We start from the raw sequence: 12,893 nt of genomic DNA, 5'->3' as shown, positions 1-12,893 counted from the left end.
AACAAAAACATCCCCCAACCAGGACCGCAAATTATGCGACACCCTGTACTCTCTCCCTCTCGAAATAATGACATTCCCTTTAAATACTTCATCCCCCAACCAGGACCGCCAATTATGGGACAACCTGTACTATCCCCCTCTCGAAATAACGACATTCCCTCCAAAAACATCATCCCACAGCTAGGACCGCCAATTATGCAGCAATTTGTACTCTCTCCCTGTCAAAATAAAGAGATTCCCATCAAAAACATCATACCCCAGCCAGGACCGCCAATTATGGGACAACCTGTACTATCTCCCTCTCGAAATAATGACATTCCCTCCAAAAACATCATCCCACAGCTAGGACCGCCAATTATGCAGCAATATGTACTCTGTCCCTGTCAAAATAAAGAGATTCCCATCAAAAACATCATCCCCCAGCCAGTCCGCCAATTATGGGACAACCTGTACTCTATCCATCTCAAAACAAAGAGATTCCCACCAAAAACATCATACCCCAGCCAGGACCGCCAATTATGGGACAACCTGTACTATCCCCCTCTCGAAATAACGACATTCCCTCCAAAAACATCATCCCACAGCTAGGACCGCCAATTATGCAGCAATTTGTACTCTCTCCCTGTCAAAATAAAGAGATTCCCATCAAAAACATCATACCCCAGCCAGGACCGCCAATTATGGGACAACCTGTACTCTATCCATCTCAAAACAAAGAGATTCCCACCAAAACCATCATCCTCCAGCCAGACCGCCAATTATGGGACAACCTGTACTCTGTCCCTCTCAAAATAAAGACGTTATGCTGATTCAGGCGCAAGGTGAACAATAAAGACTGGTCTTCGTTCTAACGAGGGCCCAGGCGAATGGAATGGATTCACTTACTTGAAAAAGTAGGTGTCGTTCACGTAGCCGAAGAAAGGAACAGTGTAGGTCAGCATCCAGATATTCCCTCCGCCGCAATCGTAGTACGGTTTCGACCACTTGCCGTCCTCGTATCTCACGGTCAGGATCTCGTCCTCCTCGCGTTCTGTGTGCGTGGTCTCGTTCAGTGTGTACGTGTGGAAGCCTGTGGGCAAGGAAACACAGCCGTCAATGGTGCGGGAGATTGAGACATCACCCAACCCCCCACCGCTTTGTCAGTGACACCGGGTCGACACCGCAGGACAAGGCCAATCGTCCTTGTAAAATGCCTTTTGCCTCTCGGGTTATGCGCCGGCGGAATCTTTTATTCCCGTGGTAAAAGAATATTTTCAGGTTGTACGATACGCCTGGGGGCACTTTGGAAAAATCGTAGCTTCAAAGGGAAGCGTGCGATGTATAAACATTGCGGGAGATGAGAATCAGAAACGCGTAAAGTAAGTGGACCGGAAGGGTGGATCGTTAAAGTTGGCGGAATGGATCAGAATCCCCCCGAGAGTCAGTGCAAGGTACTGTTTCTGATTGTCAGTTTACATAGGAACCTGGACACCACAAAAATTCATATTTTTTTGAAACAGTGTAGAATTGTTTTGGGGACCTCGATAAAAACGTCGAGCAATCTTTTGTTTTTGCTGGCATTCGGTTTTTCATGGTGATACCACCCCTTTAAGTTTAATTGCGATTTGGTTCCTAATGGTTTGATGGTGTTTGCTGGAGTCAGAATATTCTATATTATCTTCTAAAAATTAAAATGACAATGTTAATGGTAAATTATACATTTCTAATACATCATACCGAAAGTACCTAATTCTAAGAAGAAGTTGAGTCAAGATTATACCATACCCTAAGAAGTTAGGCCAAGATGATAGCTTACCCTAAATTTAAAAACCTTCTAATCATCATTCCCAGTCACCTCAAAGTCAAATGATTCTAAAAATTTCAAATTAAACGCCATCTGAAATCTCTGTTTATTTCTAGTCTTCTGAGTATGAAACTATTAAAATTTTAAGTAAAAACTATTGGATACTTCCAAGCTCTGTGACCAATTGAATCCATGAAACAGAGGATAAGCAACGCCAAAGTAAAAAGGGCCTTCGAGCAATCATTACTCATTCTACTTCACCCTATCGTTGTGTCTTATATTCTCAGCGTCTAAAGCTTGTTTTTCCGGAGCTTCTATTTCCCCCTTTCACGGCTGTCTCTCTTTAAATCTTCCCCGAGCAAAGGGGTTGAATCTCGGATCCAGGACTTGATATATTCTCCGGCACGGACCGTTTCGTGGGGCGTAGACTGGAAAATACGGTTTCGCGTGGATTTGAGCCCGGGAAATGCGGAAAACCGCGTGAACCGATGCCACACAGGCGACAAAGAAACGTGATTTCGTGGAATGGACACCAAGCGGAGGCTGTCTTTGAAGCCCATGAAAGTCGAGCTTTGTTGTAGCCAGGGACACCTGCTATGAGATAAGCCGCCTGCTCTGAGGTGGCCAATGAATCCGGTGGGGGTTGCAATATCCCCATAAAGGGGATATTATACCTTACCCGGGTCACTGTGAACCGGTTCAAAGAGGATATCTGATGATTTACAGGCTAACTTCACCGTCAGGAAAGAAAATTGCAACTTTCTAAATGACTTTGTTGCAGGTTATAAGCATCAAGAAGATCCCTGGCATTTTTAAAAAAAGGTTAGATCATAGGCTTTCTTTACTATATTGTTATAGGTATTGAATAGGGTTGATTTCGTGTGTTGACCTTCACGTGAGCTTGAGCATCAGAAGAAATGAATATAATACGCTTAACTAATATAATGTATGAAATACGCTTTACTAATATAATTGACCTTGCTTTGCGGCAGGAACAATATACAGGGTGTCTGTTTAATTACGAACATCCAAATTATTTCCACTACTTTTATAATTCCCCAACTATGTTTCCCTACTGCAATTATGTTCCCCAAATAACTGACTTAGTTCTTCCCCAGTTAGTGTTCTTAATATACAGGGTGTCTTACTACCCACGAACATCCGAATTGTTTCTACCGCGATTGAAAATATGAAAAACAAAAGTTTGAAAGGAAGTTACATGATTCGAGGATTAACCTCTGGTGAGAATGAAAACCCAGGTCCTCCAAGGTTATTCCAAGGTCATCTCAAGGTCATCAGTGTTTCTTTTATCGCAGAGAACGTTGGAACCACGCCTGGACGATAAATAGCTAGCCTCGAACCCAAGCCAATCCTCCCCCCCCCCCCCCCCCCCCCCCCCACCTCGCCGATATACAATCACAGCCATAGCTGGCCGCGCCTAGCATCAAGTTCGGCCACGGTCACCAAAGACACCCGAGTCAGCGGCAATAATTCAAGAGAACGGTGTCACGGCCAGTCGGGTCAGAAAGTGAATTATCGGACAATAAAACGCAAGGGATCGGGGAGTCGATCTCTGAAAAAAAGAGGCGTTGTCGTAGGTCAGGATCCACAGTTACCGTCGTGACGTGAACCAGGCGTTCACCGAATGGCGGTCGACGCTGTCTCGGAGCAGCCAGTGCAAATAACATTTCTCGCATTCCGGGTAGCACACGGCCGGTAAAGCCGAGCAATTTCTTCTTCCTTACATCCCCCCCCCTTCCTCCCAATGGACGGAAGCTCAGGGCAAATAAGACCGTTATCGATGTAGGGGGGGGGGGGGGGGGGTTAGATGGAGAAAGGAGAAGAAACTGAAGCGACGAAGGATACAACGGGTTCGATGCTGGTTATTTCCTTCATCTGGCGGACCATTCCTTCCGTCGGTTGTTTACGTAGCTCGCTGCTGGTCGCAGTTAATATCGAGGATCGAGACCAATGATGGACCCCTTTGATCCTCATCCTCCCGTCCCCACGAGAAAACAATTTTGCGTCACTAGCCGAAATTGTCCACGGGGCGAAAACTATTATTGCCCGGCCCGTGGTGGGGGGTGGGCGTTTAACAAGAATATAAAGTGCGAAAAACAACTAACGGTGACAACATAATAGCCCGCCTAACGCGATCCTCACCCCGCCCCGCGGTTTATCGCGTTTGTCGATTAAGCACTTCGCAGATTAAAAAGTTTATGGACGTTCGGGGCTGTAAATCAAGATTTATCTCGGTTCGGTGTTTTCTAGTGTACAAATTTGTGGGCCGGGGAATGGCGTGGGTAGTTCCGAAACAAGGGAACACGAAAAACTAGACGTTGTATGATATAGTTTTGGGTTTGTTGCGGTGGTATATGCTCGCTGGAATAGGGGCACGTTCGTGATGAAAAATGATCCTGATCGTAGATATACTTTGTGAATAAATAGTGGATTGTCGCAGAGCAACCAGAGAAATTCTGAATTCAGTAGAGTCTCTATTATCGGAACTAATAGAGCGACATGAACGTTCGGATGATAGAACAATCATCACTCTACTGATATTGAACTTCATTCATTTATATGGGGATCTACAAAAATTGAGAAGTTGCTTTTAACATTACAATTTAGGGATCCCATAGATTTCTAGCTGGTAAGTTACAGAAAATCTTTGGATCGAATTTGGAATTCGAGCAAACAGAAGGACATATCAGGGAAGCAATATTCGGATAGTAGAACGTCCGGAAAGTGGAACGTTCGCATAGTGAAATGTCCGGATTGTGGAATGTTCGGATAACAGAACGTTCGGATAGTAGAAAGTCCGGAAAGTGAAATGTTCGGATAGTGGAATGTTCACATAGGGAAATGTCCGGATTGTGGAATGTTCGGATAACAGAACGTTCGGATAGTAGAAAGTCCGGAAAGTGAAATGTTCGGATAGTGGAATGTTCGCATAGTGAAATGTTCGGATAACAGAACGTTCGGATAGTAGAACGTTCGGAATGTGAAATGTTCGGATAGTGGAATGTTCGCATAGTGAAATGTCCGGATTGTGGAATGTTCGGATAACAGAACGTTCGGATAGTAGAACGTCCGGAAAGTGAAATGTTCGGATAGTGGAATGTTCGCATAGTGAAATGTTCGGATAACAGAACGTTCGGATAGTAGAACGTTCGGAATGTGAAATGTTCGGATAGTGGAATGTTCGCATAGTGAAATGTCCGGATTGTGGAATGTTCGGATAACAGAACGTTCGGATAGTAGAACGTTCGGAATGTGAAATGTTCGGATAGTGGAATGTTCGGATAGTGGAATGTTCGCATAGTGAAATGTCCGGATTGTGGAATGTTCGGATAACAGAACGTTCGGATAGTAGAAAGTCCGGAAAGTGAAATGTTCAGATAGTGGAATGTTCGCATAGTGAAATGTTCGGATAACAGAACGTTCGGATAGTAGAACGTCCGGAAAATGAAATGTTCGGATAGTGGAATGTTCGGATAGTGAAATGTCCGGATTGTGAAATGTTCGGATGGTAGAACGTTCGGATAATAGAACGACCAGATAGTGGAATGTTCGAATAGTGAAATGTTCGGATAGTAGAACGTTCGGATACGGGAGGCTCTACTTAACCTATAATTTTCATCACTATTGACCCAGACTTTAGCTCAAGTGTGAAGAATGACACCCATTATAACTTCCCAACACAAGGCCAAAAACAGAAAGTCCTCCTAGAAATCCATCAAATTTTCGAAAAGACTCGATGTCCTTACTCGAAAATCTACTCCACTGATTCCAATTAAATGTCAACTACACCTGGCTCGCTGAAAACCAATTTGAATCAGCCCGTCGTGGAAATTCGAGCAATCGCTAGGTACTCGTGCCAGCCAAGTGTCCTCCACGCGAACTCCTCAGGTGCCTCGATTCCATCCAGGCTGATGTATAGCCATCTCAACCTGATTGACCAACGCCCCGTAAAATCGTCCTCCAGGAACGAAAAAAAAAGAAAATAAAGGAACCAAGTCCTCCGCGAAACGTATCGCATGGCAGCGAAAAAACGCAAACGAGCCGCGGCTAGGCTCTATTAGCGCTGCCTTAAATGGCATTTAACCGGGGGTGTGCTGCGAGCAATCTGCGTGGGAAACTTTCGTTTACATTTCCGTTTTCTCACGGCCACAGGCGAGAATGAGTTCCTTCTCGTTAAAGTTTCTTGTTCTGTTTCCGGTGTGTTCTCGCGATAGCTGGGTGGGAGGCGCAGCCGAGATTACTGGGAAACGACGGCCCTGGGCTCGGTAAAAACCGGAACACTTCCCTGGGAAATTTGCGTGCTTAATCAGGGACCCCGCTGTTGCTCGGCTCACCCCGGTCACGTGGGTCCATAAAACGTACAGGAGGTACACTCGAGCTGGGAACGAGTGGTGTAGGTGTAATTGAGAGATAAGGTGATAACTATTTGGGACTGGACCGGTGGATTTTTATGCAAAGTCATATTTTATGGAGTAATTCGTGGAGACAAAAACAGGAATCTCTTTGTTCCCTTAAGTATCTTCAGGTAGAACGGTTTTTCTGCACATTTTTCCGCTATTACATGAGAATTGCTAAAGCAACATACCCTGCCAGTGAGGCATGTGACCTGTTTTAGGTGCCTGGTGCTGTATACCATCATAGGTTACATTTCACTGATCAAAGAAACCAGTACATGACGTTAAAAACTGCTTCAAACTCTTTGACAGTTTTCATCATCAGTAATTAGACTGATGGTGCTCATCTCTTGAATGTTCATCATCGATCCGCGAACGTAGCCCAGGTTAAAATAGGGGATGGAGCTGGAAAAAATGGACTAGCCCAATATTTGGATCATGCCCCAAAAAAGATTCAAAGATCTCGATGCTCCCCTAGGACATAATACAGCAGACTCTAACTATATTGCCACTAAACACATTGCCACAGAAATTCGCTCTCCCACCATGTTGCGTACGCCGGCGCACCAGCACGATCCAGCTTTTGCGCAGGCGCTGAGGCCATGGCGACAGAACTCAGCATAGAGGGGGCTCTAAACTCATTGCTACTTTACTCCCCAACAGCCCCGAATATGGCAATATAGTTAGAGTCTACTGCAGTGAACTAAGTTCTGAAGAAGTTTAACACTAATAGCTCCTTTAACCTTCGATCTGTGCATTGGGGTCAAATAGACCCAGGTCATTGTAATATGCGACGTAATAAGTTTTTGCACCAAATAAATATGCCAACTAAGGTTTTACACACAAATTACAAAAAAAAAATATTTCTTACGAATTAATAAAAATAATTATTTTCTTAAAAAAAAACTTTACAAAATATATGAAAATATATATGGGGTCAGCTTGACCCCGTGCACAGACCATGGAAAATTTACTATGCACAGAGTGAAGGTTAAATAAAAACAGGCATACAGATAAACCTGTTGCTGGGGTGACGAATGTGTCAATGATTTGTTGATTGCCCCCCCGAAATATTCGAGTTGCCCACGTTGGGAGACACTGGAGTAGCTGTAAAACAGGAAGACTACCACGTGAGTCGGTGATAAACATCGATTTGCGTTCCAGCACGACAGCTAAATTCAGTTCAGGCTGCAACGGCTATCCCCAATAAGGTTGCACCCTCGGTTGTTCCGCGGGACGACGCGTTTCGCGGGAGTTCATCGGGACGTACGGGCTCGCAGACGGTCGTCGTGTCCGTATTGGCTGCACGAAGGCGGAGGCAATCTGTATCTATCGTTCCGCAACGTCACTTCCCCTGTGCGATAACGAAACGATATTTGCGTCGCGTGTATCCAGCTTAAGCAGGATTTGTCCCGGTGTCCTATCGTGAAATTGGAAATGCCTTCCACCCCCAACCCCGCTCATTTCGTGCCGATCGGGCTTTTGCTGGCTGCTTTCATTTGCAAATACCCGGCGTCGCCCAGTGGGCCACCACGGTAATGCGAATTAATTAAAAGGAAAACGTGCCCGGATTACCATTCGGCTTGGAGATTGCAGGACTTAAATGGTACGCGTCCTTGAGGTCTTCTGATCTTCGATGAAATCGGATACCGCGATGTTTACGACCTGGGTGGATCCCCGACTGGTCACTTTCTGACTGGCCATTTCGCTTTTAACATTACATTTAGGGATCCCATATATTTCTGGTTGGTAAGTTACAGAAAATCATCGGATTCGAATTTGGAATTCGAGCAAACAGAAAGACACATCAGGGAAGCAATGTTCGGATAACAGAATGCTCGGATAGTAGAACGTTCTGATAATAGAACGTCCAGATTGTGGTATGTTCGGATAGTGGAATGTTCGGATAACAGAATGCTCGGATAGTAGAACGTTCTGATAATAGAACGTCCAGACAGTGGTATATTCGGATAGTGGAATGTTCGGATAACAGAATGCTCGGATAATAGAACGTTCGGATAGTAGAACGTTCTGATAATAGAACGTCCAGATAGTGGTATGTTCGGATAGTGGAATGTTCGGATAACAGAATGCTCGGATAGTAGAACGTTCTGATAATAGAACGTCCAGATTGTGGTATGTTCGGATAGTGGAATGTTCGGATAACAGAATGCTCGGATAGTAGAACGTTCGGATAGTAGAACGTTCTGATAATACAACGTCCAGATAGTGGTATGTTCGGTTAGTGGAATGTTCGGATAACAGAATGCTCGGATAGTAGAACGTTCTGATAATAGAACGTCCAGACAGTGGTATGTTCGGATAGTGGAATGTTCGGATAACAGAATGCTCGGATAACAGAATGCTCGGATAGTAGAACGTTCTGATAATAGAACGTCCAGATAGTGGTATGTTCGGATAATGGTATGTTCGGATAATGGTATGTTCGGATAATGGAATGTTCGGATAGTGAAATGTCCGGATTGTGGAATGTTCGGATGATTGAACAATCATTACTCTTCTGGCTGGCCATTTCGCGTGACCAAACGAGATCGCATTATTTCAGCGCCTGTAATTATTTCGGGAACGAATGGAGAATGGATGTCACTGGAACGATAGGAAAGTGTCTTCCTTTGATGTCTGCTAATGGGTTTGTGAGACAGAGCAGCGAACATATGTATCTTTAGATGTGGAGCGAGGAGTATGGAAGATCCAAATGCTGCATTCGCGTACAGCAGTATTAGGAAACTAAAATTGCGGCTGGATGTGCAGAGGAATTAATGGGACAGTCTTCTTGGTGACGTCAGAGCCTAAATGTCAGATGTTTTTGAGTGACGCTAAAGCGAGTGGACAGAAAAGGTCTTCGGATGTTATGGAAAGATATATACTAAAATATCAGGAGTATTTAAAGTGGCGTAAAAAGGCCAAATATTTCTGTCGGCAGACTGATGTGCCTGAAAGGAAATTAATTCGAAAAGCAATTTGAACGTCCGATGAAACATTCATCGGATCTAAAACCACTTGGCCTGACAGGCAACCTCTATTTCTGTATAATCTAATTCATTCATAAGGAAGTACTATGTTATTATAAAAATTGAAATTAAAAATGACGAAGTACTTTTTTTTTTATGTTTTATTCGTTATTCGAAACTTATCTAGATAATGAGTTTGCCCATCTCTGCTACAAACATTTCCGCCTTGCCACGAGTGCTCCGAAGCGAACCCGAATTCGTAGCACTTATCGAGACATTACTGTATGCATGTTGGAATATTCGGATTGCCAGGGTTCTACACTGCACCATCTTTCTCGATGTCAGCTGCAGAAGCAAGAGTTCCCCGAACTCCGTGTGGAAATGCATGTCCCGAGACAGCAGGGAAAATCGATCGGACGATTGGTCAATACCTTGGGTAGCATCGATCTCCAAGGAAGGCCATGCTTATTTTTGCCCGAGACTACACTGACCTTTCCCGAGCCAGCCATCCAACTTTCTTGTCAGATTTCAACGCCTTGTTCCCACGAGCACGATTAGATTTCTCGCCCCCGTGAACGCGAGAAAGCCAGACACATTCCGTTCCGGCTAGGAACGCAGGGCAACGTGGGCGAGATCGAAAAACGGGGTTAAACATATTTTGCGCCTCGGACATTCTGTCGTTCACCAGTCAGTTTAACGTTCTGCCCAAGGTAATCGAATGAACGCCGGCTTTCACTAGCTGACTGAGTTCGCCTTCTGTAATCAAATTCGACTCATCTCTTCTGGAAGAACGAGAAAACGTTCGTTGTCTTTTGCTGAATTTCACTTTTCTGGGGTGCTCATCGACGGATTGAAAGTACCTGGGATTCTCAGCGAAACGCTTCAAAGAACTATAGACCAAGCATCGATGATTCATTACTGCAATGGAGTGCCTGTCAAGAGATTGTTAATCTCTCTCTAGATCCCCCCATTTTCGCATCACAAGTGCATACTCCACTGTGAATTGCTTGGGAATGTAGGGGGTTCAGTTCTGGAATGATCTGAGTTGAACCGAAGGGACAATGGGGTCAGCAATTTTAACAGAGCCTCAAGTTTCAACAGTATCTTGAGTTCTGTATAGATAGAATATGTGACTGATTAGGTCAGATTTGGAGAATGTTAGCACCTAATTTTAGAGTCAGTTGCTAGGCTCATTTGGGCAACAGAATGTTTAACTTTGTGACTTTGTAGTTTAGGTGTTATTTTTTAGAACCTCTCCATCTCATCACTCCTATTACTATCTACAAATTTATTATTCTACATTAACTTCAATGCCAATTAGATCGCCATCTTTTGTACTACTTTGGTAATAACTGGATTTGAACAATCATTATACAGTAAATCCTCGATGAGTGTTTAAAGGGTTCTGAATGTTCAGACATCATCCCCACCACTGGACGCTTAACTCGTTCCAGGAGGAATACCCCTCAGTGGGGGGAACGACGTCTGAACACTCATTGATGATTTACTGTATTTGTGTAAAAAATTAAGTATCTACCCACTCTGCAACTGTTAGATCATGTCTCGACATTAGCATGAAATTGCCCAATATCTCCATACCTTGAAACTTGGAGACACTATCCTGACTACTTCAATTTATGAATAGAAAGAGGTAGATCTAGTCATTCTCCAATAATCTCCTATTACCAATATTTTTCCCTCCTACGAAACCCATGAAGGTGGACAATTTATTTACTTAAAAGGGGTCTTACGAGGGAAGTTCGGTAACCCGAAAATTCCGATTTTTGTTAAACTTTGCTGTTTTGTAGGGGAACTCAAGAGAAGTATAGCGCAATTTTTGTTTTTGGCCATTTTTTGGAAATATGGTAGATAACAAAGTATAAAAAATATCGAAATTTTCGGGTTACCGAGCTTCCCTTGTTAGAGTTCAATATGAAATGTTATATCGTTCTGTCAGCGTATACTGTACGTGGAAATCGCGAGCAATTCCACGAATCCCCCGTTGCGTTCCGTTGTCAGAGAACCACTCTAGCCGGCCTCTACGTCTTGGAACATGAAATAATTATGCGACTATAAAGTCTGTTATAGCCAGCTACGATCCATTCGCGGTCTCAAACGGAATAGACTCGTTGAATGCAATTTGATGGCCATCCTTATAATTATTATTTGTGCCCGCTGAAACAACCAATCGTTTTCCCGCCACGCCATGCATATGGGCGAGTTTCTAAGAACGAGTTTAACGGACCAAGTTCCAGCGAAACCCACTTTGTTTCCCTACGATCTGCTTTAATCAGGTTATTTAACAAAATATTTGCATTTTAGTGGACTTTACGAGTTCCACAGTCCATTTACCGGGGGCTAACTTAAATACACTCCATTAAAGTGATTAAACAAAAATAAAAACTTCGCCCCAGAGTTTTGACGCTGATGAACTTCCATTGACGGTAATGGAATTAATTATAAATAGCCGAAGCAAGTTCAAGTCTTCCGACACAAGTGGCGTTTCAGATTCGTAATTCAATTTCCTTTTCAATCCACATTTTTGAGGTAAAGGAATCCAAGATCTTTTCCGTTCCGTCGACAATGGAGTCCAGAAGGTCTGGCCTCGTTTCTCCGTGGCCTTCTTTGATGTTTCACTTTATAGGATCGCCGACTGAATTACAGCGAGGGGTTCGATGTCTGCACGGGGGCCGCGTTTAAATTATCCGCCAGTGATGCCTGGACGATGCCTCGACGGAGTAGAATCTATTGACAAAAGCCGAGGTGGATGTATCCGACATGCGAACCCCAGCAAGCAAACTCTCGACCGGTTCCCTTTTCACCGAATGAAGACTACACAGCTGCGGGTCGCATTGAAACCGTTGCGTACACTCCGTGTTTAGAAATTGAGAGAGGTTCTCTTGCAAGAACCGCAGATCGAGAGAAACAGATGGACGATTTACAGTTTGCAGTTGAATATCGAAAGGTTGTATCGTTTGAGGTTGGGAATAAAAACTGTTGGAATTGTTGGGGTCCAAAATGATGGGCCACGGTAATCATTTAATAGAGGAAATGACTGAGAGGAGTTTTAATGTTTTGGAAATCTGAAGCTGAGGAGATTATGTGTTCACCGAGATGTAGATATGTGGGCAACAAATTATACATCAGAAGAAGGATAATTTAGGGACTCCTCGAATGTTTAGATTTTCGTGGTAACAATAGATTGTGATAGTCAGAATCGAGACTCGTGAAATTTTGGAGCCTTACTATCAAATATGACTTACATATGTCCTGATGCATTCTGAAAAGAATCATAATAAGATTGTGAAGATGAACATGATACTGGGTCTAGGTCTGATACTGGAGAATCATAATAAGGTTGTAAACCATAATCATAAAAAGACCCCTAAATCAGAGAAGGCTAAATATCAGAATGCACTTGCAACATTAATTCAGAAAGAATTCTGTAGTCACCTTTATCAAGTCTAGAAACTGTGAAAAAAGGGGACTAACGATGTTCCTTGTAAAGAAAAAATGAAAGAAGGGCATGTTTCTACGACCAGCCCCTTTTTTCAGGAAAAGTATGAGGGAACTCTCGTCGTAAAGACAACGACGAAACGTCGTACACGTAAGCTGCTGCCCTAAAGCCAGGTGACATAATGGCCATACGTCGTTAAAAAAGCTACGTCTGCGACAAAGTAACGTTTTTTCTCCGGTTTTACGCGCGTTTCAAGCGATTCCTCA

General features: G+C 43.7%; 1 protein-coding gene across 1 annotated transcript in view; it reads right to left on the bottom strand.

Moving 5' to 3' along the window:
• The window catches only part of LOC107186940 (probable G-protein coupled receptor 158), a 129,392-nt gene that overhangs the window by 98,106 nt on the left and 18,393 nt on the right, over window positions 1–12,893 (bottom strand). Inside the window, exon 2 of the mRNA XM_015574912.1 lies at window positions 886–1,069. Coding sequence (XP_015430398.1) covers window positions 886–1,069 — 184 coding nt within the window. The remainder of the gene's footprint in view (window positions 1–885; window positions 1,070–12,893) is intronic.

Source organism: Dufourea novaeangliae, unplaced genomic scaffold (genome assembly GCF_001272555.1).
Source record: "Dufourea novaeangliae isolate 0120121106 unplaced genomic scaffold, ASM127255v1 scaffold96, whole genome shotgun sequence".
Taxonomy (NCBI): Eukaryota; Metazoa; Arthropoda; class Insecta; order Hymenoptera; family Halictidae; genus Dufourea; species Dufourea novaeangliae.
Note: the sequence above shows the minus strand (reverse complement) of the source record. Positions and strands in the feature narration are given on the sequence as shown.